At 50.8% G+C, this 27,393-nt stretch overlaps 1 protein-coding gene across 1 annotated transcript in view; it reads left to right on the forward strand.

Moving 5' to 3' along the window:
- SFXN5 (sideroflexin 5) overlaps positions 1-27,393 on the forward strand; it is a 117,100-nt gene that overhangs the window by 11,569 nt on the left and 78,138 nt on the right. The window contains exons 2-3 of the mRNA XM_030947420.1: positions 780-848; positions 10,406-10,483. Coding sequence (XP_030803280.1) covers positions 780-848; positions 10,406-10,483 — 147 coding nt within the window. The remainder of the gene's footprint in view (positions 1-779; positions 849-10,405; positions 10,484-27,393) is intronic.

Below are 27,393 nucleotides of genomic sequence, written 5' to 3' on the forward strand. Positions count from 1 at the left end.
AGAGGAGCAGGGGCCAGCAGCCCATTCTGGGAAGAGGTGCCAGCAGTGATTAAACACCATTCCCACTGCCCCATCCCCGCTCCAGGCCTGTACTTGTAGCCCAGCAGGAGATGGGCCATGTGAGGATGGAGAATTCCCAGAGCTCCTGGTGTCCCTGGCCATGATCCACGTCCCCAGGGGCTCTGGGCGATGAGGAGAGGCCGCTGGGCTGCCCTGAGCATTCTCAGGAACTCTCGTGCCCCAGGATCCTGGAATCCAGCTGGGGCAGGAGTGATGATGCTCCCAAATGTGTCCCAAGGGCTCCCAGTCCCTCAGTATTTCATGGTCTGGTGCTTGCAGTTGGTACAACCCCCACTGATGTTTTTATTTTCACTGTCTAAATACTGAGTCGTGTTTTCTCCTTTCCCCTGGAGCTGCCCATGGCCTTCCCCCTGTTTCACAGATCCTTTCCCTCCTTGCAGATTCTTTTCCTGGCTCTGGAGGTGCCCAGGGTGCAGCCCTGAGCAGCCTGGGCTGGTTCTTGGGGGCACTTTGGGAACAATCTGGGCTGGCTGTGCTTGTGTGGGGATGGAAAAGCTGGGAAGAGCCTGAGGAGGCTTTGCTGGGAGCAAAGGGAGGGATCCAGGCAATCCTGGAGTTCTTTGGGTTTCCTATCCCAAACCACCAACAAAAACCTCCTATATTATTCATTTTCAGCTGATGCTTCATTCTGCAAGGGAAATAACCCCTGAAAGGGAATTTCTCACTTTTTTATTGTTTTTTGTCTCCCTGTTTTGCAGAGTTCATTTTATGGCAGATTCAGGCACTTCCTGGACATCATTGACCCCCGCACCCTGTTTGTGACTGAGGTAAGGTCTGCACTCCTCTTTGGGACAGGGCAGGGTGTCAGACAGCTGCAGGTGAAACCCAATCCCCCTGTGAGCAGCAGAAGTGCTGAGCCCGTGCTTGCAGAGCGTTTGTGCCTCTCAGGGGATGGATTGCCCCAAGGAGTGAGTGCTGGTGAATCTGGAGCAGAAACCTGCCTGGCACCAGGCAATCCTCACCCCCAGCTCCCTTGGCCACCTCAGCTGGCTTTTGGCAAAATTGCCTCTGGTTTTGTCCTCTCAGGAGCAAAACTCCTGCAGGTTTTCATGGCAGAAATGCAGCTGGGGGGATGAGAGAGCAAATGTGAATTCCATGGGGGAGTGGAGCTGTGCTGCAGCTCTGCAGGGGCTGCACCCCAGAGCTCTGGGCTGTGCTTTTTCCTCAGCTCTGGGCTGTGCTTTTTCCTCACTTCTTGCCCTGTTTGTAGCAGGTTTTTGGGGACCCTGCCCCTTCATTTCCTTCTGGTGTTGCCCAGCTTCACTGCAGCTCTGTGCTTCCATCAGACAGTGGCCGAGGGTGATGGGGAGCCCTGGGGAAGGAACAGTTCTGCTCCTGCTCTGGAACTCTGCCCTTTGGCCAGGAAACTTTGGCATTTCAATGAAGGGCAGCTGCTGTTTCCTTTTTATTGTGTCTTTTGCCCAATGTCCACCCTGAACCTCCTGTCCCTGTTCTCTGGCTGTGCCCTCCTGGCAGGAGCTGTGCAGAGCCACAAGGGCCCCTGAGCCTCCTTTGCTCCAGGCTGAGCCCCTTCCCAGCTCCTCAGGGATTCTGCAGCCCCTTCCCAGCTCCTCAGGGATTCTCCATTCCCTTCCCAGCACTTTTTAAGGCTGAATCTCTGCTGCTCCTGGGGGATTTTCCTGCTCTCCCGGGATGCAGAGGAGTTTGGGCTGAGCTCAGCTCCTGCTCTGAACCCCTTGGGGTGATCCCTGGCCTTCCCTTGGTCACCTGTTCAAAAAACCCTTCCCAGGTTTTGGGATGCTGTGGGTTCAGAGGGATCAGCTGCTGTAACTTCATTTTTGGGAGGTTCTTTCAGGAAGGTGAAATAAAAAGGAATGAAATGAACCAAGCCTGAGTGGCCCACTTTTATCCTGGGTGAAAACAGAGCAGTTTTGGGTCCCAGAGTGAGCCCCAGCAGAGCAGGGAGGGCCGGTGGCCATCTCTGGGGCAGGGCTGAGCTTCAGGAAAGGCCAGGGGGCTCTGCAGGGAGGGAAATGCCCTCTGACATTTCCTCTGGCTGTGAATGCCGCGGCAGGGATGCCTCAGGAAACCTGAACAGCCTGATGGCCCCAGAAATCCCCTTTCCCTGGAGAAGCCTCTTGGCAGGACGATCCCCTGGGTGACTCCTCGGGCACAAAATCTGCTCTTTGCTCGCTGCTCTGTGTGTTACAATGATTGGGGTGTGCAGACATAGGATTCCAAGGTTTTTTTTTGCTTTCCTTTGGTAGCTGAGGGGGCAAATGGAAGCCAGGAGGGGTTTGCTGAGCCCAGGCTGTGCAGGGAGGGGGAAAAGAGGGGATCAATGAGTTTCTGATGGGAGTGGAGGTGAACCCCATGGAAAATGCTGGGAAATGTGATGATATTGAATTTTTAAAATATTTTAAAATATTTTTATTTTATTTTAAATATTTTATTTTAAATGTTTTTATTTTTATTTTTTATTTTTAAATTTTTATTTTAATCCTTTTTCTTTGGTGGCTGTGTGTTCCCTGGTGCATCCTGTGGGGAGGGATGGAGGGGTGAGGCGTGCTGAGGATCACCAGTGCCACTCCTCCCTTGTCATTTATTTCTCTGTAAAGCAGATTCTGGAACTTCCTTGTGTTCCAGAGGGCCCTGAGGAGGGGGTCCTGGGGGGATGGCCCTGGGTCCTGCTGGGGCTGTGCTTTTATCTGCTCAGGGACACTCACCCCATGGCACTGGGCACAGCTGAGGGCACAGGGGCTGCAGCACGGCCCTGGCAGGGCTGGCAGTGAGGTGGCAGTGAGGTGGCAGTGAAGTGGCTGTGCTGGCAGTGGTGGCAGTGGTGGCAGTCGGGTGGCAGTGAGGTGGCAGCAGTAGCAGTGAGGTGGCAGTGCTGGCAGTGAGGTGGCAGTGGGGTGGCAGTGGTGGCAGTGCCGGCAGTGCTGGCAGTGAGGTGGCAGTGGGGTGGCAGTGGTGGCAGTGCCGGCAGTGCTGGCAGTGAGGTGGCAGTGAGGTGGCATTGGTGGCTATGGTGGCATTGATGGCTGAGGTGGCAGTGCTGGCAGTGGGGTGGCAGTGGGGTGGCAGTGGGGTGGCAGTGAGGTGGCAGTGAGGTGGCAGTGGTGGCAATGGTGGCATTGATGGCGTTGAGGTGGCAGTGCAGGTGGCAGTGGGGTGGCAGTGGTGGCAGTGAGGGGGCGGGGGTGGCAGTGGGGTGGCAGTAGGTGGCAGTGAGGTGGCAGTGAGGTGGCAGTGGGGTGGCAGTGAGGGGGCAGTAGTGGCAGTGGGGTGGCAGTAGTGGCAGTGGGGTGGCAGCACTGGCAGTGGTGGCTGTGCTAGCGGAGCTGGCAATGAGGTGACAGAGGTGGCAGTGGTGGCAGTGCTGCAGCCCCTCTGGGGAGGACCTTTGGTGGCTCCTTCACCTTTGGTGGCTCCTTCACCTTTGGTGGCTGCTTCACCTTTGGTGGCTCTTCACCTTTGTGGCTCGTTCACCTTTGGTGGCTCCTTCACCTTTGGTGGCTCCTTCACCCCCAGTGCCTCCCCAATGGACCCATCTCCTGGCAGCTGCACATCTGCAAACTGCTGCCCTCAGAGGGACCCTGTGTCCTGCAGGTCACCAGTGCTGTGCCCAGGGTGTCCCTCAGGGTGCAGGGCCCGGATGGGGATGTGGGAGGGACAAATAATTGCAGTAATAATTTAATTACTGTGAATGAGGAAGGTCCCAGTTCAGGGCCTGGATGGGGATGTGGGAGGGACAAATGATTGCAGTAATAATTGAATTGCTGTGAATGAGGAAGGTCCATGGGGCAGCAGATATTCTGATCAGGGGACTCACCCAGTGCCACGAGCCTGTTGGCACTCTGTGGGAAGGAGGGAGGGCTGACAATCATTCCCAGTGAAATCAGAACCCAGGAGAGCTCCAGGGGCTGCCTCCCGTCTGCCTTTGCTGTGTCTCATTGTTCAGAGCCTGGAGCTGCAGAGCATCTTGCATTGCCATATTTGGGGCTGAGATGGAAGCAGGATTAGATGTATGTTATTTATATGAACCATACCTTCTTACTCAGCAGATTGCCTGTCTGTGTTTATTCAGTGTCACAGCTGCTGGCTCCACTCGAACAAAAAGTTTCTGGCTCCTCTTGTCTGTCACTGTGGATCCAATACAATGGGGCCAGCTGGAGTCAAGTCTGGTGTCTGTGTGTCTGTGTCATCCTGGGGAGCAGGGACAGGGCCCACACTGGGCTGGGCCACAGCTGCACCTCCACAGCTGCATCCCCCAGCTGCATCCATCCCCCCAATGCATCCCCCCAATGCATATCCCCCCAGCTGCATCCATCCCCCCAATGCATCCCCCCAATGCATATCCCCCCAGCTGCATCCATCCCCATCCCCCCAGAGCTGCATCCATCCCCCCAGTGCATCTCCCAGCTGCATCCATCCCCCCAGAGCTGCATCCATCCCCCCAGTGCATCTCCCAGCTGCATCCATCCCCCCAGAGCTGCATTCCCCAGCTGCATCTCCCCAGAGCTGCATCCATCCCCCCAGTGCATCCTCCAGCTGCATCCCCCTAGACCTGCATCCCCCAGCCAGAGCTGTGCTGGTGCTGCTGCTGGTGGCCAGGGTGAGCCCAGGGTGACAGTCCCAGTGTGACAGTCCCAGTGTGACAGTCCCAGGGTGAACTCAGGGTGACACCAGGCTGTCCCCTGACCCAGTGTGACAGCCCCAGGGTGACAGTCCCCTGTGAGCCCAGGGTGACAATCCCAGGGGCAGTCCCAGTGTGACCCCAGGGTGACAGTCCCAGGGTGACAGTCACAGGGTGACAGTCCCAGTGTGAGCCCAGGGTGACAATCCCAGGGTGACAGTCCCAGGGTGACAGTCCCAGGGGCAGTCCCAGTGTGAGCCCAGGGTGACAGTCCCAGGGTGACAGTCCCAGGGTGACAATCTCAGTGTGAGCCCAGGGTGACAGTCCCAGGGTGAACTCAGGGTGACACCAGGCTGTCCCCTGACCCAGTGCGACAATCCCAGGGTGACAGTCCCAGGGTGACAATCCCAGATGTGACACCAGGCTGTCCCCTGAGCCCAGCCCCTCCCTGGTGCCCCCAGAGCCCGATGCAGGCCTGGCTCTGCGTGGGGGTGGTGTCACACCTGGGCTGGTGCTGCTGGCACTGCCCTGCTGTGCCCTGTGTGTCACACCTGGGCTCTCAGGCTGCTGGCACTGCCCTGCTGTGCCCTGCGTGTCACAGGCTCAGGGTGGGCACCAGCAGGAATTTCCTCATGGAAAGGAGGGTCAGGGATTGGGATTGCCCTGGGCAGGGTGGTGTCCCCATCCCTGGGGGGATTTCAGAGCCCTGTGGATGTGGGGACAGGGGCAGTGGTGGCCCTGGCAGTGCTGGGCATGGTTGGATTGGTCTCAGAATTCCATCCTGAGCGATTCTGGGGCTGTGTGGTTCTGTCCCTCCCACTGGTCAGGGGCTGGGGTGGGTGCAGCAGCTGGCAGGGCTTGTTCCATGCTCTCCTCTCCACAAGGTCCCTGCAGGGGCTGTCCTGGCCCTGCTGACTCCAGTCTGTGCCCAGGCGCCCCTGGGCAGGGGCTGGATCCAAACCCACAGAGATCCCGGGGATGGGGGCTCATCCCAGCTGGGGTGGCACAGGCACAGCCACCTGCCCAGGCTGAGGGACCAGCCCTGGCCCATTCCCTGTCCCATTCCAGCTGCAGTCCCAGCCCTGGCCCATTCCCTGGCCCATTCCAGCTGGAATCTGAACCCTGGCCCACTCCCTGCTCGTTTCAGAGCTGCAGTCCCAGGCCCTGGCCCATTCCTGGTCCCATTCCCTGTCCCCCCCAGCTGTGCTGCCCTGCCCAGGCTGTGCTGCCCCTGTCCCAGCTGTTCCCAGGTGTTCCCAGCTGTGCTGTCCCTGTCCCTGTCCCAGCTGTTCCCAGCTGTTCCCAGCTGTGCTGTCCCTGCCCTGGCTGTGCTGCCCCTGTCCCTGTCCCAGCTGTTCCCAGGTGTTCCCAGCTGTGCTGTCCCTGTCCCTGTCCCAGCTGTTCCCAGCTGTTCCCAGCTGTGCTGTCCCTGCCCTGGCCGTGCTGCCCCTGTCCCTGTCCCAGCTGTTCCCAGCTGTTCCCAGCTGTGCTGTCCCTGCCCTGGCCGTGCTGTCCCTGTCCCAGCTGTTCCCAGCTGTGCTGCCCTGCCCAGCCATGCTCGGTGCTGTCCCCAGGGCTGCAGGAGCTGCTGCTGCTGGCAGGGCTGAGCCGTGAGCACATCCCCGCTGCAGATGGTCTGTCTGGCACCCCTCGGTGAGAGCTCAGACCCCAGCAGCCACCGCTAGAAGTGCTCGAAGATTTTCCCTCTGAGGAAAGGGGCTCTGCAAGGAATGAGACACTCCGGGAAGAAAAAAAAAACCCAAAAAAACCCCCATGGTTGTGGGTTTGTTTTTAACCAGGGATGCTGTAAAATCTCGAGTGACACTTCATCCCACAGGCAGCAGCAGAGGCAGCAAGCGCCAATAAACATGGAAACAGGGGCACAACCCTGCAACAGAGCTGGGGCTGCTGCTGAGGAGGAGCTGAAGGGAAATGCTGATAGCAGCAGCCATGGATGGAGCTGAAGGGAAATGTTGGTATCAGCAGCCATGGATGGAGCTGTGGTGAGGGAAATGTTGATATCAGCAGCCATGGATGGAGCTGAAGGGAAATGCTGATATCAGCAGCCATGGATGGAGCTGTGGAAGGGAAATGTTGGTAGCAGCAGCCATGGATGGAGCTGTGGGGAAATGTTGATAGCAGCAGCCATGGATGGAGCTGTGGTGAAATGCTGATATCAGCAGCCATGGATGGAGCTGTGGTGAAGGGAAATGTTGGTAGCAGCAGCCATGGATGGAGCTGTGGGAAATGTTGGTATCAGCAGCCATGGATGGAGCTGTAGGGAAATGTTGATATCAGCAGCCATGGATGGAGCTGTGGTGAAATGTTGGTATCAGCAGCCATGGATGGAGCTGTGGTGAAATGTTGGTATCAGCAGCCATGGATGGAGCTGTGGTGAAGGGAAATGTTGGTATCAGCAGCCATGGATGGAGCTGAAGGGAAATGCTGATATCAGCAGCCATGGATGGAGCTGTGGTGAAGGGAAATGTTGATAGCAGCAGCCATGGATGGAGCTGTGGTGAAATGCTGATATCAGCAGCCATGGATGGAGCTGTGGTGAAATGTTGGTAGCAGCAGCCATGGATGGAGCTGTGGTGAAGGGAAATGTTGGTAGCAGCAGCCATGGATGGAGCTGAAGGGAAATGTTGGTATCAGCAGCCATGGATGGAGCTGTGCTGAAGGGAAATGTTGGTATCAGCAGCCATGGATGGAGCTGTGGTGAAGGGAAATGTTGGTATCAGCAGCCATGGATGGAGCTGAAGGGAAATGTTGGTATCAGCAGCCATTGATGGAGCTGTGCTGAAGGGAAATGTTGGTATCAGCAGCCATGGATGGAGCTGTGGTGAAATGTTGGTATCAGCAGCCATGGATGGAGCTGTGGTGAAATGTTGGTATCAGCAGCCATGGATGGAGCTGTGGTGGAATGTTGGTATCAGCAGCCATGGATGGAGCTGAAGGGAAATGTTGGTATCAGCAGCCATGGATGGAGCTGTGGTGGAGGGAAATGTTGGTATCAGCAGCCATGGATGGAGCTGTGGTGGAGGGAAATGTTGGTATCAGCAGCCATGGATGGAGCTGCAGGGAACAGGGAGAGGAGCTGGAGCTGCCTGGCCCTTGGAGCTGCTCATGTGGCAAAGTTTGCTCCAAAAAACCTGGATTTTTGCAGGTTCTGGTTAAAAGAACCTGCCTGAGTGTTCCAGAAGGAATAGGAGGCAACCCTGAATTTTCCCTGAGTTTGGGGGTGTTTGGTGAAGGCACGTGAGCAGCTCAGAGCTGTGTGAAAGGATCTCCTCAGCGGGGTTTAACATTCTGTTCACTTTCTGGGCCACCCTTTTGTCCCCCTCAGGATTTTCCCCTTTCTTTCTCCATAATAGTATATATTTTTATACATACTCTATAATAGTATATATTTTTATACATATTATATACTTTCCTCACTCCTTTCTCTGCAAAAGTTCCCTGTTGAACAGATTACAATATATTTTTCACAGCTCTGTTTTTTAAAAGTATTTAGTTTTATTTGTAAAGCCATTTTTTGAAATTTATTTCCAGTTCTATTTTTCTCTCAACAATGTCTGTCCTATTCCATAGTATCTTTAAGGTAGTATCTCTTCTCTTAAAGGTTGCATACAGATAGATATGGTTTTTTCTCTCAACAATATCTCTTATTCTATATATTTCTATATATTTTAGTATTTCTTCTCTTAAAGTTTGCATATGGATATATATATGTTTTTTCTCTCAACAATGTCTCTTCTTCTATATATTTTAAAGTTAGTATTTCTTCTCTTAAAGTTTGCATACAGATAGATGTGTTTTTTCTCTCAACAATGTCTCTTATTCTATATATTTCTATATATTTTAAAGTTAGTATTTCTTCTCTTAAAGTTTGCATATAGATATATTGTTTTTTCTCTCAACAATGTCTCTTATTCCATATATTCTTAAGTTAGTATTTCTTCTCTTAAAGTTTGCATATAGATATATATGTTTTTTCTCTCAAAAATGTCTGTCTTTATGTATTTTTGAGTTAGTATTTCTTCTCTTAAAGTTTGCATATGGATATATGTATGTTTTTTCTCTCAACAATATCTCTTATTCCATATATTTTTAAGTTAGTATTTCTTCTCTTAAAGTTTGCATATGGATATATATATGTTTTTTCTCTCAACAATATCTCTTATTCCATATATTTTTAAGTTAGTATGTCTTCTCCTAAAGTTTGCATGCAGATATATATGTTTTTTCTCTCAACAATGTCTCATTTTATATATTTTAAAGTTGGTATTTCTTCTCTTAAAGTTTGCACGCAGATACATGCCGTGTAAACTTTCTGTTAAGTTTGGAACGTTTTTTACGAATCTGTTTCCCACAGTTCCCCTCTGTCCCCATGGAGCTGGGAGAGGGAATTTGTGGAGACTGAGATTTTTAAAAGCCAGCCTGAGCTTTTTTGTTTGCTGTTTGTTACCATCCTAAACGAGATGGGATCTGGCCAGGGTTGTTATAGTAACTACTGAGATTTCCTCAAGAGAAGGGGAAAAAATAGCAGCAGCCCCATTCATGCCTTGCTGCAGCTCTCCATTCAGGGCTGCTCGGGGAGAGGGGAGGGGACTGCAGGGACAAAGCCACGTCCCCGTAATGAGCACAGTTATATAATATGTAATTATATATATATTTAATTGTGCATCATTATATGTGGGTATATTTGTACATAGAAATGGTAGTTAATGTCATAGAAATAATGGTTAATCCAATGTAATATATAGAATAGATGATGCAATAATATAATGTAGTATATAATAATATAATATAGTGCAATATGATATATAATAGAATATATAGTATATAGTAATACATTATATAATATAGTATATAATAATATAGTAATAATTATATAATATAGTTATATTATATTATATTATATTATATTATATTATATTATATTATATTATATTATATTATATTATATTATATTATATTATATTATATTATATTATATTATATTATATTATATTATATTATATATATATAATATATAATATATAATATATAATATAATATCATATAATGCAATCTTATATTATAAATATATATATTATATATATATTCTATAGGATATAATTTTCGATTTAATGATACGTAATGATATTTCTAAATAGAAACAGTAACTAATATAAAATAATGTAATATAAATAATAGTTAATATAATATTACGCAATGTACCTAATAGATAAAGCCATATAATGTAATGCAAGATTGAATTATATATTATATAATTATGTTATATATAATTACATATTTAATTATATATAATTATATTTATAAATATAAATTGTAGTTAATATAATGTAAAATAAATTGTAGTTGATATAATGCAATATGTCTAATAGATAACGTAATATAATGTGATATAATGTGATGTAATGTAATATATAATATAATGTAATATAATGTAATGTAATGTAATATAATAATATAATATAATATAATATAATATAATATAATATAATATAATATAATATAATATAATATAATATAATATAATATAATATAATATAATATAATATAATATAATATATAATTAATATAATATTTTTGGCCCCCTGGGCCAGTGGGAGGTGTCCCTGCCCATGCGGGTGGACGATCCCTGGGGCCCTTTCCCCCCAGGGTTCCCTATGGGATTTCCTGGCTTCCCCCATTTATTCTGTGTTTATTCCCTTGCAGAGCCGGCTGAAGGAGGCAGTGCAGCTGCTGGAGGATTACAAACACGGCACTCTGCCCCCAGGAGTCACCAACAAACAGGTCAGGGGGAGAAACCCTTCCACTTCTGCTCCTTCCCTGGGGAGGGCTCTGCTCAAGGGCATTTCTGGTGTTTCTGGGGGCAAACACCAACTGCTCACACCATTAAAGGGGAAAAAATGTCATTTTGTCACTCCTGTGAGTTCTTTAGCAGCAGCTGGGCAGCACCAGCCCCCGCCCTGTTCCTGTGCATCAATTTCCATTTCTGCCCAGATCCCAACTTTGGTTGGGCAGCACCAGCCCCTGCCCTATTCCTGCACAATAATTTCCATTTCTGACCAGATCCCAGCCTTGGTTGGGCTGTTCCTGTACAATAATTCTGCCCAGATCTCAACCTTGTTTGGGCTGTTCCTGTCCAATAATTTCAATTTCTGCCCAGATCCCAACTTTGGTTTGGCTGCATCAGCCTCTGCCCTATTCCTGCACAATAATTTCCATTTCTGACCAGATCCCAAACTCATCTGGGCTGTTCCTGTACAATAATTTCCATTTCTGCCTGATCCCAACCTTGTCTGGGCTGTTTCTGCACAATAATTTCCATTTCTGCCCCGATCCCAAGCTCACCTGGGCTGTTCCTGTACAATATTTTCCATTGATCATTTTTGGGATGGAGGGATGGGCTGGGTGATCTCTCCAAGGCCACATCAGTCCCATTTTCTGGGCTTTTCCCCCATATTCCTCTGCACATGGATATTGTGGAAGCAGGGATGTGGATTTTAGGGCAATCAAACTGTTTTTGGAGTATTTTACCTGCAAGTCAGTGCTGTGAAACAAAAACCATCCATTTTTGTGTGGGTGTTGCCTGAAACTCTTCCCCATTCCTGTGCATGTTTTTTACCCAGAATATGGAGGGTTTTACCTGAAATATGGAGTTTTTTACCCCAAATATGGAGTTTTTACCTGAAATATGGAGTTTTTACCCATAATATGGAGGTTTTTACCCCAAATATGGAGGTTTTACCCATAATATGGAGGTTTTTACCCCAAATATGGAGGTTTTGCCCAGAATATGGAGTTTTTACCCAGAATATGGAGGGTTTTGCCTGAAATATGGGGTTTTTACTCATAATGTGGAGGTTTTTACCTGGAATATGGGGTTGTCACCCAGAGTATGGAGGTTTATAGCCATAATATGGAGATTTTTACCTGAAATATGGAGGTTTTGCCCAGAATATGGAGATTTTGACCCATAATATGGATGTTTTTGCCTGAAATATGGAGGTTTTTACCTGAAATATGGAGTTTTTACCCAAAGTATGGAGATTTTTACCTGGAATATGGAGGTTTTGCCCAGAATATGCAGGTTTTGCTCAGAATATGGAGATTTTTACCCATAATATGGAGGGTTTTGCCTGAAATATGGAGTTTTTGCCCAGAATATGGATGTTCTTACCTATAATATGGAGGTTTTTACCCATAATATGCAGATTTTTACCTGAAATGTGGAGGTTTTGCCCAGAATATGGATGTTCTTACCTATAATATGGAGGTTTTTATCTATAATATGCAGATTTTTACCTGAAATGTGGAGGTTTTGCCCAGAATATGGATGTTCTTACCTATAATATGGAGGTTTTTACCTATAATATGGAGATTTTTACCTGGAATATGAAGTTTTTGACCAGAATATGGAGGTTTTTAGCCATAATATGGAGTTTTTTACCTGGAATATGGAGTTTTTTACCCATATTATGGGTAATATGGAGGTTTTGCCCAGGCTGTTCCTGGCTGCTGCCAAAGCTGGGATTGGCACAGGGTGTGCTCTCTTTGCTGGCAGCTGCTGATCCCTGCCAGGAGATGGAGAGCACGCACTCCACCAGGGCTGGGAGCCTTCTCCTGACCATGACACCAACCCAGGGCTTTTTAATGCTCAGTTCTGTGTGATTTAATGCCCTGTAAAGGTGAATTAATGTCCGGCTGCCTGAGGGGATGCACCCCCAGATAAACAGGGATGGAAGTGCTGGGATGGGAGCTTTCCCCCCACACCCTGGAGGTCAAAAATCCTCTTTTACCTTTTTTTCCCGTTCACAACTATAATTTCTTCTCACCAAAGACAAATACAGGAGGCAAATGAAGGAAATTAAAACTCCTGCTCGCTTCAGAAGGGGCAGCTGATGTGGAAGGTGCTGTGCTGGGGAAGAGGAACAGAAAATAAATGGGAAATTGTCACAAGGCAGTGGCCTGGGCTCTCCTGGTGTCACTGTGCTCTTCCAGGCAGCATCTGATGGGCAGGAGAAGGGATTGGGGAGGAGAAGGGATTGAGAAGGAGAAGGGATTGGGAAGAAGAAGGGATTGGGGAGGAGAAAGGGTTGGGAAGGGGAAGGGGTTGGGAAGGAAGGAGGTATTGGGGAGGAGGAAGGGATTGGGAAGGAGAGGGGATGGGAAGAAGAAAGGGATGGGAAGGAGGGAAGGATTGATTGGGAAGGAGAAGGGATTGGGGAGGAGGAAGGATGGGAAGGAGGAGGGATTGATTGGGGAGGAGAAGGGACTGAGGAGGAGAAGGGATTGGGGAGGAGAAGGGGTTGGGAAGGAGAAGGAGTTGGGGAGGAGAAGGAGTTGGGGACGAGAAGGGACTGGGGACGAGAAGGGATTGGGGAGAAGGGGTTGGGGAGGAGAAGGGGTTGGGAGGAAGGGAGGGATTGGGAAGGAGAGGAGATGGGAAGAAGAAAGGGATGGGAAGGAGGGAGGGATTGATTGGGAAGGAGAAGAGTTGGGGAGGAGGACGGATTGATTGGGAAGGAGAAGGGACTGAGGAGGAGAAGGAGTTGAAGGGACTGGGAAGGAGGGGTTGGGGAGGAGAAGGGGTTGGGGAGAAGGGACTGGGAAGGTAGAGGGATGGGAAGGAGAAAGGGATGGGAAAGAGGGATTGGGATGGAGAAGGAGTTGGGAAGGAGGGAGGGATTGGGGAGAAGAGGGGATTGGGAGGAGAAGAGTTGGGGAGAAGAAGGGATTGGGATGGAGAAGGGGTTGGGAGGAGAAGGGATGGGGAGAAGAAGGAATTGATTGGGGAGGAGGAGGGATTGAGGAGGAAGGGATGGGAATGAGAAGGGACTGGGGGAAGGAAGTGGGAAGGAGAAGGGGTTGGGAAGGAAGGAGGGATTGGGTAGAAGGGACTGGGAAGGAGAAGAGGCTGAGGAGGAGAAAGGATGGGAAGGAGAAGGGATTGATTGGGAGGAGAAGGGACTTGGGAGGAGGAAGAGATGGGAAGGAGAAGGGATTGGGGAAGAGAAGGGACTGGGAAGGAGAAGGCGTTGGGGAGAAGAAGGGATTGATTGGGGAGGAGAAGCGGCTGGGGAGGAGAATAGATGGGAAGCAGGGATTGGGAGGAAGGGAGGGATTGGGAGAAAGGGAGGGATGGGAAAGAGGGATTGGGAAGGAGAAGGGATGGGAAGGAGGAGGGATTGATTGGGAAGGAGGAGGGATTGGGGAAGAGAAGGGACTGGGAGGAAGGGAGGGAAGGAGGCAGGAGGGAGGGAGGGATTGGGAAGAAGGGATGGGAAGCAGAAGGGATTGATTGGGAAGTAGAAAGGATGGGAAGGAGAAGGGACTGGGGAGGAGGAAGGGATGGGAAGGAGGAGGGATTGGGAAGGAAAAGGAAAGGGAAGGAGGGATTGGGAGGGAGCAGGCCTGAGGCAGCAGTGAGGGAGTGAGGCAGTGACTCAGCCCCATCTGCCCAGGCAGATGACACACAGGCACTCTGTGTGACAAACGACACCCAGGCACTCTCTGTGACAAACCACTCTGCAGACTTTTGACCCACATTTTGCAGAGTGACAAAGCCAGGCTCTTCCCAGGGCTCATTCAGAATTCCAGAGGGGGAGAGGCTGAGCAGCCTGGGAGGGAATCCAGGTGAGGGGGGGGAAGGAAATCCAAAACACAAGAGTAGAGAAAAGAGAGAAAGTATAATGGCAGAGGATTTTCCCCCACCTTGTGCTGACCCACACAGTGCAGGTTTTGCCCTGTAATTGTGAGAGGGGAGCAGCACAGGGCTCACCTGTCCCCCTCAGAGCCCTTGGGCTGGATGTGGCACACCAGGAAATGTCAGAGGGCTGAGGGAGAGCCACACTCACTCAGAGGCTCAGAGGGGATGGGGTCTCTGGTCTCTGGGGTGGAGGTGACCCCGAGGTGCTGGAAAGTCTCTATTTCCCAGCCCTGAGACTGAAGAAGAAGTCAGGATTCCTTGGCTCTGGTTCTCAAGGTTGTTTATTTGCTGTTATCTATAACATTGTCTGTCTGTCTGTCCTGCTGAGGTCTGTCTGGCAGGTTGGTTCATGGCACACTGACACCCTCGGGGCAGTGTTGGCTTTTTATAACAAAATACTTTATTTACAATAATTTCCCAATACCTATTATCTATAGACAGTTTGTCTCTAAACCAACCCAGAAGTGTCACCATCCCAGCAGAAGGTGGAGGCCAAGAAGGAGAAGAAGAAAGACAGAACACACCCAGATTCCTCCATCTTGCCTCTTGAACCCCCATTCTAAAACTCCAAAATTCTACTTTTCCAAAATTCTACTTTTTCCACACCCTCAGGCCAATGTTATCTTTTTATACTAAGAACTACCTGTACTTTGTTCACAATAATTTCCCAATACCTATCCCCTATGTCAGACAGTTTGTCTCTGCTCTAAACCAATCCAGAAGTGCCAGCATCACAGCAGAAGATGGAGGACAAGAAGGAGAAGGACATGCCCAGATTCCTCCATCTTGCCTCTTGAACCCCCATTCTAAAAACCCCAAAATTCTGCTTTTTCCACACCCTCAGGCTGGTGTTATCTTTTTATACTAAAATTTATTCACAATAATTTCCCAATACCTATCCCCTATGTTAGACAGTTTGTCTCTACTCTAAACCAACCCAAAAGTGCCACCATCACAGCAGAAGGTGGAGGACAAGAAGGAGAAGAAGAAAGACAGAACACACCCAGATTCCTCCATCTTGCCTCTTGAACCCCCATTCTAAAACTCCAAAATTCTCCTTTTTCCACCCTGTGGTAAATTCACCATCATTCTACTCAAACCCCTGTGGCTGGCAGCTCCTCGCACAAAGCTGGGAATTGTTTCCGTGGGCTAAAATCCAAGGCACAGGTGTCTGTGAGCTTGCAAGGTTCTGAGCTTGCAGGACATCCCTAACTGGCCAGGACCTCTGGAACCCAACACCCCAGTGTAACGAACCCAGGAAATTCCTCTGGAACCCAGGACACCCCTCTGGAACCCAGGACATCCCTCTGGAACCCAGGACACCCCTCTGGAACCCAGGACATCCCTCTGGAACCCAGGACACCCCTCTGGAACCCAGGACATCCCTCTGGAACCCAAGAAATTCCTCTGGAACCCAGGAAATTCCTCTGGAACCCAAGAAATTCCTCTGGAACCCAGGACATCCCTCTGGAACCCAGGACACCCCTCTGGAACCCAGGACACCCCTCTGGAACCCAGGACACCCCTCTGGAACCCAGGAAATTCCTCTGGAACCCAGGAAATTCCTCTGGAACTCAGGAAATTCCTGACTCTGGAACCAGCACTGGAACCCAGGACACCCCTCTGGAACCCAGGACACCCAGGACACCCCTCTGGAACCCAGGACACCCCTCTGGAGCCCAGGACACCCCTCTGGCTGCCCTGGATGGCTCCAGCCCCTGCCAGGGGGCTCAGAGACCCTGGCACAGAGCCCAAGCCCCCTGTGCCTTTCATTTTGACCCATGGAGCAAATCACCACCTTTATATGAAGAATTTCAAGTCAAGAGAGTTTAAGTAGAATAATAGTTTATCACGGGGTGAAAAATAGATTTTTGGGGTTTTCAGAATGGGGGCTTGGGGTCCCAAGATGGAGGAATTTGGGTGTGCCCTGTCCTCCTTCTTTCTCCTTCTTGGCCTCCATCTTCTGGGTGATGCTGGCACTTTTGGATTGGTCTAAGGTAGAAACTCACTGTCTAACACAGGTGATGGGTATTGAGGAAGTTGTGGTAAGTAATGGAATGGTAAATAATGGTAAATAATGCTAAATAATGTTATGGTAAATAATGTAATGGTAAATAATGTAAAATAATATCGTTTTTAGTATAAAAAGATAACACTGCCCCAAGGTGGTCAGTGTGCCTCTGTCTGACCTGGGAAGGAGAAGGGGTGGGGAAGGTGGAGGGATTGACTGAGGAGGAGAAGGGTTGGGAGGAAGAGGGGATGGGAAGGAGCAGGGATTGGGAAGGAGCAGGGATTGGGAAGGAAAGAGGGATTGGGAAGGAAGGAGGGATTGGGAAGGAGCAGGGATTGGGAAGGAGCAGGGATTGGGAAGGAGCAGGGATGGGAAGGAGCAGGGATGGGAAGGAGCAGGGATTGGGAAGGAGGGGGAGAGGTTGGGAAGGATTGGGAAGGATAAGGAGGGATTGGGAAGGAGCAGGAGCAGGGATTGGGAAGGAGCAGGGATTGGGGGAAGGAGCAGGGATTGGGAAGGAGCAGGGATTGGGAAGGAGCAGGGATTGGGAAGGAGCAGGGATTGGGAAGGAGCAGGGATTGGGAAGGAAGGAGGGATTGGGAAGGAGCAGGGATGGGAAGGAGCAGGGATTGGGAAGGAGCAGGGATTGGGAAGGAGCAGGGATTGGGAAGGAGCAGGGATTAGGATGGAGGGATTGGGAAGGAAGGAGGGACAGACCTACAGCAGGTTGGAGAAAGAATGTTATAGATAAGAAATAATAAACAACCTTGAGAACCAGAACAGAAGAATCCTGACTCCTTACTTGACTGCCAGGCTGGGAAAAGAGATCTGTGTGTATGTCAGAGTCACTGTGGGCAGCAGAGGTTCTGCGGGCCCGGGGCAGCCAGGGGGATGGATGCCCTGGCTTCTGACCCAGAAGCAGCTCTGGGCAGAGCTTTGGAGCGTGAATGCCCCCGGAGGAGCAGTCCCCCCCTGAGGAGGCAGCTCTGAGCCCGGGCTCAGACGAGTTGTTTTGACAGAGCTCTCACCAAGCTCTGTCTGAGGCTCCGCGGCGCAGCGGCAGCGCCTGACAGAGCTCGGATCGCTCTCATTGAGGAATCCGCGGCGAGCTGCGGGAGCTGCAGCCTCCCGGCAGCTCAGCACAGCCCCTGGCGCCTGCTGCGATGGTTTCAGCACACGAGGGGTGGCAAACACAGAGCCTAGAGCTATGTCACAGCAAGCAGCTCCTCCGCACGCCGCTCCTTGACAGGGTTCTGCTGGAGCCAGCCCCGCTCCGCCGCGTTCCCCAGGCAGCTTTTCCCAAATGAGCTGCCGTGCCACAGCCATGGGCTATCTGAAGATGAGAAATCCCTCTCGGGAGCTGGGACTGTGCTTGCAGCATGTCCCCAGGACCGTCTCTGGGGCGGCTTGCAGCAGAAACGCTGCAGCGCTGGGCAGCAGCAGCGCCAGCTCCTGCAGCTCTGCCCCTCCGAGCCTCCCCACCCTGCCAGAGGCTCCTGAACTTCCTCCTGAGCTGGATTTCACTGCCCAGCAAACTCCCCATTAACCCGAGGTGGGAAAAAGCCATTTCTGGGGCCTCATTAGCCAAAATGAAGAATTGATCGCTCGCCTGTCGATAGCTGCTGCACTGCTGAGAGCTCCTCACTGAGGGGGGCTCCGGGGTTTGTTCCTACGTTTGAAAGATGTTTTAAAAACAGGATTTTCGGCCTGGCTGTATCAATTATGTGGTCAGCAAAACAGAGGAGAAAGAGCTGCTTGATCAGTATTTATTCAGGGCAGCAAGAAAAAACACTCCATTTCTTCAGCTGAGCTTATTTCTTTGAGTTTTTATTGAAATATTTAAAAGCCAGGCTTGGTTTTTTATTAAATACGCAGCTGAGTGTTTGTTAAAATGCCCCCAGCCCCAAATATTCTGTGCAGTGGGAATACCCCACGCTTATTAATCCCCCTCTCCAGCAGGCTCTTGGGATTTCCGAATTTTTCTTGAAATGACAAGTTATCTTTGGTAATTGCACCTGTTTGGGGTGGTTTTCTGCTCTCTTGGTGGTTGGGGTTACATATTTGAGGAGGATTAGAGAAGATGTTTGGGGGAGAAAGCCCCTGATGGCCTTGGGGAGGTGAATTTGGGTGAGGGAAGTCTGTGGATCCAGAAATGTTTGAAGAAAACTACAGCTGTTTGTTAGCAGGGCTGGGAAGTTTTGGAAATTTGGAAATTTTTGCTGTGGGAAGCCCGAGGGAATTGTGGGGTTTGGTGAAATTCCTCCTCCCTGCTCCTGTGTGTCCTCCTGGGGCTCCTGCAGAGGGTGAGGGGCAGCTGCTGCTCCCTGCGTCCCCTCTTGTCCCCCTGTCCCCAAACCAGGGTCCTGGGGAGGGACGTGAGGGGGGAAAGGAAATGTGGAGGATTTGTGCTGATGGAGAAACTGCTGCAGCTGTCATTTGTGCACCGCCTGTTCCAGCTCTGCAGGTGCTGATTCGTGGAGTCATGGGATGGGTTGGGATGGGAGGGACCCTAAATCCCACCCAGTGCCACCCCTGCCATGGCAGGGACACCTCCCACTGCCCCAGGTGGATCCAACCTGGTCTGGGCACTGCCAGGGATCCAGGGGCAGCCCCAGCAAATCTGGGAATTCCAGCCCAGCCAGGAATTCCTTGCCAAGATGCCAGCCCAATCTCCCCTTTCCCAGTGGGAGCCATTCCCTGGCTCCTGTCCCTGCAGGCCTTGTCCCCAGTCCCTCTCCAGCTCTCCTGGAGCCCCTCCAGGCACTCTGAGCATTCCCTGGAGTTTTCCCTTCTCCAGGGGAACATTCCCAGCTCTCCCAGCCTGGCTCCAGCCCTGCAGCAGCTCCTGGCCCTGTCATTGCCCTTCCATAGGGATCCCTCCATTGTTTGCACTTTGTGCTCCTCATTTCACCACCAATCCCAGAATCCCAGAAGGTTTGGGCTGGAAGGGACCTTAAGGATCACCCAGTGCCAGCCCTGGCATGGCAGGGACACCTCCCACTGGCCCAGGCTGCTCCCGTGGTCCCTCAGCCAGGATTGCTCAGGGACTGGGAGTGGGGTGGGCTGAGGGTCCCTCCCTGCCCTGACTGTCCCTGTCCTGCTGTCCCTCTCCCAGATGTGCCTGTCCCAGATGTCCCTGTTCATGACGAAAGTTCCTCTTTGTCCATTATGTCCCTGTCCCAGATGTCCCTGACCTGGCTGTCTCTGTCCCAGCTGTCCCTGTCCCAGCTGTCCCTGACCCTGATGTCCCTGTCCATGATGTCCATGATGTCCCTGTGCTGGATGTCCCCATGCTGAAGGTCCCTCTCTGTCCATGATGTCCCCACCCTGGCTGTCCCCGCCCCGGCTGTCCCTGCCCTTCCCGGCTGTCCCCGTGCCCGCTGTCCCCGAGCCAGCCCCGCTGTCCCCGCTGTCCCCGAGCCAGCCCCGCTGTCCCCGCTGTCCCCGAGGCAGCCCCGCTGTCCCCGCCGCCGCTCGGTGGCTGGCGGGGTCTGTCCCGGGGCTGGCAGGGTCTGTCCCGGGGCTGGCAGGGTCTGTCCCCAGGGCTGGCAGGGTCTGTCCCCAGAGCCCCGGTGGCTGCTGCGAGTGGGAAGGTGCAAATGACACACAGAGGCCTCGGGGAGCCAATTCGCAGCAGAAGGTGGAGGCTGTAACAGATCCGATTCCAACTGCAGGCAGGGCAGCGATTCCCAAGGAGCCTCCTCGGGGGAACCTCCGGGGGAGCAGCTCTCATTTCAGGGAATGGCTCCTGCCCTGCAAGCAAGGCTGGAAAATGCAGCCTGCCAAACAAGGACCAGGGGCCAGCTTGCTTAGACCTGGCCTTCTCCCTGCTTTGGGAACGCTGACTTCAGCCTCCATCCAAAAGGCTGTACCAGCTGCAGGGTGCAATGGGGTGGCTTTTGTCCTTTTTCCCGCTAATTTGTGGGGTTGTGTCTGTGTCCTGTCCCCTGTCCCAGAGCCCAGCCCAGCCTGGGGGAACAGCTTGGTGCTGGCAGGGCAGCACTGGTGAGGCCTGAGGGGAGCAGCACTCGGCGGCTCCCAGCCCCAGAGGGACTGAAATCCCTCCTGCTCAGGGCACAGCTGCTTCTCCTGGGGGATTGTGCTCCAGAAGAACCCTTTGCAAGGCTGAGGAACCTTGGGTGTGCTCAGGGTTTGGGCACCAAAGGTCTGCCTTGGGAGATTTGCAGGTGGGTATCAGCACTGGGGGGATTTCGTGATGAACTTCAGGTTTGTTCATCACTTCTTCCCCCAAAATTTTCTTAGCTGGAATTCCCTGCAGTCATTCCAAGTTGGAACTGCGTTTCCTTCCCTTTGCAGGCTGAATTTTGGCCTCAGAAGTTGGGGTAGGAAGAGTTGCTGAGCTGCTGGTTTAATATCAATGCTCCAAGTGTTGCCCAGCTCCTGGTTTAGTCTCAGTTTTGCTCCAAGTGTTGCCCAGCTCTTGGTTTAGTCTCAGTTTTGCTCCAAGTGCTGCCCAGCTCCTGGTTTAGTCTCAGTTTTGCTCCAAGTGTTGCCCAGCTCCTGGTTTAATCTCAGTTTTGCTCCAAGTGCTTCCCAGCTCCTGGTTTAATCTCAGTTTTGCTCGCGTTGTTCAGCTTCTGGTTTAATCTCAGTTTTGCTCCAAGTGCTGCCCAGCTCCTGGTTTAATCTCAGTTTTGCTCCAAGTGCTGCCCAGCTCTTGGTTTAGTCTCAGTTTTGCTCCAAGTGCTGCCCAGCTCTTGGTTTAGTCTCAGTTTTGCTCCAAGTGCTGCCCAGCTCCTGGTTTAGTCCCAGTTTTGCTCCAAGTGCTGCCCAGCTCCTGGTTTAGTCTCAGTTTTGCTCCAAGTGCTGCCCAGCTCTTGGTTTAGTCTCAGTTTTGCTCCAAGTGCTGCCCAGCTCCTGGTTTAGTCCCAGTTTTGCTCCAAGTGCTGCCCAGCTCCTGGTTTAGTCCCAGTTTTGCTCCAAGTGCTGCCCAGCTCCTGGTTTAGTCTCAGTTTTGCTCCAAGTGCTGCCCAGCTCTTGGTTTAGTCTCAGTTTTGCTCCAAGTGCTGCCCAGCAGCAGCCCAGGATGCTGCAAAGCTGCTGGAGGCTGGGCTCAGAGCCCTGATTTCCCCCAGCTGTGGGTTCCTAATGCTCCACCCTGTAAGTGCAGTGGGACACAGTGCCGGGGATGCAGGGGAAGGTCCCTCAGCCCTGTCCCCGTGTCCCCGTGTCCCCGTGTCCCCGTGTCCCTGTGTCCCCATCCCGGGCTGGCTCCTCCCGGTGCTGCTGCCAGCAGAGAGAGGCAAAGAGCCACACAGCAGCAGCAGCAGCAGGGCTGGGGGCTCTGCAGGGGAGTGAAGCTTTTCCCGGGGGAGATTTGGAGTTTGTAATGCCTACGAGAGGTTTGGAGGCGCAGCTCATTAATGAAATTGTGAGAAATGCCACCCACTTTCAAAAAAACGAAAGGGTTTATTAAAACCTGATCAAAAATACAACAGAAGGCTGAATAGAGAAATGTTGAGGTGCCAGGAGCAGAGGATTTTTCCAACCGTGTGCTCATCACACAGTGGAGGTTTTGCCTTTTAACCCTTTAGCCCCTCCCAAAGTTCTGTCCACCAACTCCTTTTTGTTGTCCAGTGGTGGAGATCACTTCCTTAAATATTGATTATTGGAATAATATCCATCACACTGCAACAATTGACTGGAGGTCAGGTGCTGCCATAGTGACAACCCAAATGCCCTCCCAAATGTCCCAAACCCAGCCCTGATAACAACACGAGGGGTGTAAAACGTGACTACAAATCTATAAAACTTCTCTCTATTAATTCTCTATTAAACATTTATACACACAGATACTTCTCTCTAATAATTCTCTATTGAACATATATGCATATATATTAAACATATATACATATATATACACGCCTCTCTATTAGTTCTATATTAAACATGCATACATATATATACTTCTCTCTAATTCTCTTTTAAACATGTATACATATATATAATTCTCTCTATTAATTCTTTATTAAAAATACAAACATATATAATTCTCTCTATTAATTCTCCATTAAACATATATACAGATATATAGACTTCTATCAGTTCTCTATTAAACATATATACATATATATATACATGTCTCTTTATTAATTCTCTATTAAACATGCATACATATATATACTTCTCTCTATTAATTCTTTATTAAACATATATACATATATATAATTCTCTCTATTAATTCTTTATTAAACATGTATACATATATATAATTCTCTCTATTAATGCTCTATTAAACATATATACATATATATACTTCTCTCTATTAATTTTCTATGAAACATATATTTATAGACTTCTCTCTATTAATTCTTTATTAAACATATATCCATATATATAGACTTCTCTCTATTAATACCTATTAAACATATATATACTTCTCTCTACTAATTCTCTATTAAACATATATACAGATATATAGACTTCTATTAATTCTCTATTAAACATATATCCATCTCTCTACTAATTCTCTATTAAACATTTATCCATATATATGTCTCTCAATTCTCTATTAAGCATATAAACATATATATACATCTCTCTATTAATTCTCTATTAAACATATATACATATATATACTTCTCTCAATTCTCTATTAAACATATATATATATATATATATATATTAAACACATGTACAGGATATTTGCCTTTTCCTTGTGCGAGTGAGCCACGGCATCACCCATGTATCACAAGACGCAGCTCATGAATGAATGCAGCTCGTTAATAAATGCTCCCTGGTCGGGCAGAGGGAGGTGCTGCCGGTTCCCTGTGTGGTTTTTTCCCCCCAAAGTTCAGATGTGAGCTGGCACGGGTGTGCCCCGTGCCCAGACTCCGGGAGGAGGGAGGTGTGAGGCCCTGGCAGTGCCAGCAGTGCCACGGCTCTGCCTCCTCTCGGGGCCATGTGTTCCCACCTCCCGAGCCTGCACTGGCACAGCTGGCTGCTCCAGGAGCTGAGCTTAATGAAAACCCGGCTCATTCCCCCTCCCCAAATCCTGCCTGCTCTGCCTCTGCTTGGCCCTGATTTCCCTGCTGTCTGTGCAGCCTGAGGGATGGGATAATGGGATAATGGGATGGGATCAGGGTGCTGGGGCTGTGCTGCCCAAACAGGAACCAGCTGCGGCTGCTGAAGGGGAGAGAAAAGATAAAATTCGATCAAATTTCTATTTATTTCTATTAAATTTCTATTGAGATACAATTTTTATTGATAAAGAATCAACAATAAGCCTGAAGTGGAGGCTGGACATTAATCCAGGGATCACAAAACCAGCAATAAACACCCTGAGCTGTGGGTCTTGGCTGACTGAAATCCTTGGAGCCACCAGACACCGGGTTTAGGATTTTTGACCCACATCTCCCTCCCTATGATCTCTATGTAGGATCATAGGCTGGAGAGGACCTGGGGAGGTCGCAGCCCCCAGGATTCGCTGCTGGAATTCTGCCTGTTCATTTCAGTGCGTGTTTGCCTGCGCCTCCTGCCCAAATGCAAGAACACCAATTTGTGAGCGAACACAGCTCCACCGCTGACTTCGCACCCTCAGCTTCACCCCTCAGCATCAGGGGGAGTAGGGAAAAACGGGAAAAGATGAAGAATGAGCCCAGCCCGGGGCTGTGAGGCAGGCAGAGGTCCCTTGGAGGCAGACAGACACTCGCTGTTCTGCACAGCCCTTCCTGCGCGTTGGCGGAGCCTGAGCTGTGTCACTTGTGACTTCTCACTCCGCAGCCTCTCCAAATGCACTTCTGGCAGCTGGCTGCTCTGAAACTGTTTCGCTTCTCCCCCATTAGGCTCGGGGAAGTGCAAAGAGGCTCGGCGGCTCGATGGGCAGGGATTCAGCGCGGCGCCGCTGCCTCAATCAGGCGAGCAGCGGGGAGAGGCGCTCCCGCTGCCGCCGCCGCAGCAGCGCCCGCCGGATCCATCAGCGATAAGAGCCTCCCTTTTGGGCAGTAATGGCTTTTCCTCACAGTGTTGATGAAGAGCGAAGAGCCCCATTTGCAGTAAACTGTAATTTTCCCCCGCTCCGGCCTCCCGCAGGATGCGATAGACCCGGGTTGTGCTCCTTGAGCTGCTGCTCCCTTTTCCTGGCAGGAAAAGCCCCTTTTTTGGCCGAGGGTTGGGTTTGGGAATATTCTCGGTGTCGCTGAGGCCAGCGGGGTTTCGGCATCGCCGAAGGCACGGGGGGAGCTGCGATGCACCCCAAAGAACCTCCCCGGTGCCAGGTGCTGCTCCTGCTCAGCCACAGCCCGGCTTGGTTCCAAACGTCAGCTCGGGATTTAGGAGCTGATCTTATCAGCTCATCCTGATAAACACGGGCCCGTCACAGCTCTGTCCGGGCTGGCTCGTGGTGTGTCCACTGAGGTGTGTTATGGTACCTTGAGTACCGGATTTCCTATAAAACTCAATTTTACAACAGTTTCTAGCCTATTTTTAACAATTCCAAGTCACGTCCGGGTCACAGAGCTGATTACACCCGCCAGCTTGGTGTGGCTAAAATGGGATTAAACAAATCTGATCTGGAGCAACCTGAGCTGGATTAGGGAGCCCAGGGAGGGGTTGGGCACCTCCAAAGGCTCCATCCAACCCAAACCTTTCCATGATTCCAGTGGCATCCACGTCCTCCTGCAGCCCTGGAGCAAGGATGGTTTTCAGTGAATTCTCACTCTGCTGAAGCCTTTCCAGGAGAGTGCTGGGAGGATTAATTAGTTAATGTTTATTGAGTGCTGGGAGGCTGCACCGAGTTATTTCAGAGCTGATTTTAGCCGTGGGGACTCGATTCTTGTTCCACCCACTCTTGGGTTGGGATCTGGCAGCAGCTCCTGGTGCTGGGAATCAGCAGGGCCAGGGCAGTGCTGGCACTGGCGGGGCACCTGCAGGGCTGGGGAGAGCTCGGGAGGGGCTGGAGAGTGGCCAGGGCAGGGACAGAGCTGGGAAGGGGCTGCAGGATCCCTGAGGAGCTGGGAAGGGGCTGCAGAATCCCTGAGGAGCTGGGAAGGGGCTGCAGGATCCCTGAGGAGCTGGGAAGGGGCTGCAGAATCCCTGAGGAGCTGGGAAGGGGCTGCAGAATCCCTGAGGAGCTGGGAAGGGGCTGCAGAATGGCTGAGGAGCTGGGAAGGGGCTGCAGAATCCCTGAGGAGCTGGGAAGGGGCTGCAGGATCCCTGAGGAGCTGGGAAGGGGCTGCAGAATCCCTGAGGGAGCTGGGAAGGGGCTCAGCCTGGAGCAAAGGAGGCTCAGGGGCCCTTGTGGCTCTGCACAGCTCCTGCCAGGAGGGCACAGCCGGGGGGATTTGGGATCTTATCCCAGGGAACAGGGACAGGAGCAGAGGGAACGGCCTCAGGGGAGCTCAGGGTGGATTATTGGGAATATTCCCCATGGAAAGGGGGGTCAGGGATTGGAAGTGCCCAGGGAGGTTTGGAGTGCCCATCCCTGAGGGGATTTCCAGCCCTGTGCATATGGCACTTGGGGACATGGGGCATGGTGGCCCTGGCAGTGCTGGGCATGGTTGGGTGTGATTGTCTGAAATCTTTTCCAAGCTGAACAATTCCCTGATGCCACTCAGGGACTCAACAATGCTCGGAATGGCAGAGGAGCTGTGGCATCCAGGAGGAGCCCCAGGCGCCTCCTGCGCTGCCTCAGTGCAGCCTCAGGAGGGGCAGAAATGATCAGAGCCCTCTGGGATTTATCCCACTCGTGGGATCCCTTGAGCTTCATGTCCTCAAGAACCAAACCCTTCCCAATGCCAGGATTTTAGGAGCAGGGCTGTGAAAACTCCGGTGGGGAGGTTTCCTGTGAGGAACAAGAAGAGCCATCGGATGGTGTTACCTGCTTTTCCAGGTGTATCAGGAATGCCAGACTGCTCCACATCTGTGAGCAGCTGGCGTCGGGCTGCTTTTCCCTCCTTATTTCAATCATTTAAAGAACTGGGATTATTGGGGAAGCACATCTGGGTTGGAGGCTGCCCTCCCGAGGGCACAGGAAGGGAGCCGGAGCGCTCCGGGAGGAGCTTTGCTGCATCCCACGTTCCGCACCACCCGATATTTGGAATTCAGCGTGGGCCGGGTGATCCGAGCTGTGCTTTAATAAAACCTCACAAGCCCCGGGGTGTGAAACCACTGGCAGTTCCTGACGGGGTGCAAAGTGCCGGCTGTTACCTCGTTAAAATCTGCATTTCTGGGTGCAGGCTGGGAGGTGAGAGCATCGCTGTGGAGCAGCATGGGAACAGCTTTGGGAACAGAACTGGCTGGACAGATGAAATAATTAACTGAAAATACTGTTCTTCAATGATTTCCTCTCCACCCTTGTCCTTAGAGAGGGGTTTGGTTGTGTAATGGTGCAAAGTCCAGCCCGGGCAGGCCCCACTGAGGGCTCTCTGCAGGACTTACACCTCCGGGTGTTCCTTTCCACGTTGTGCTCATCCACCCCGTGCCTCCTAATTAGTCCTTTGTCTGTAATTGTGCCTTGTCACGATGAGTGATTAATGAGTGATTAATCAATGAGGGCTTTTCTCCAGGCAGTTATTCCTGGCGTGGCTGGAGCAGGCACCCATGGATTTAGGATCAGTGCTCACAGGGTGGCACCAGGTGCTTCTAAGCTGAAGGAGGATTCGTTTGGATTAGAAATAAGGCAGAAGATTTTTATGGAGAGGGTGACAAATCAATTGCTGTCTCTGAGTGCAGGACTGTGAAATGTTCCCGTGTTTAATAGGAGGAGGCTCATCCATTAAGGAGAACTGGAACCCTCCGTGCTGTTTTTATAGTGACAGGTGTTGGGGAAGAGATTGGGGCTGGATGGATTCTTTAAATAAATTCTTTTTTTTATTTTTTATTTTTTTTAAACTATCTCTAAGCTGCAATTCTGCTGCTAAATAAGGATTGCTAATGAATGTCCTGACAAGCAAAGATCACATCTATTCCAAAGATTTATTCCAGTCTCCATCTCCTCACCACGGCTTTGGTTCTCTTCAG

Source organism: Camarhynchus parvulus, chromosome 4, assembly GCF_901933205.1.
Source record: "Camarhynchus parvulus chromosome 4, STF_HiC, whole genome shotgun sequence".
Classification (NCBI taxonomy): Eukaryota; Metazoa; Chordata; class Aves; order Passeriformes; family Thraupidae; genus Camarhynchus; species Camarhynchus parvulus.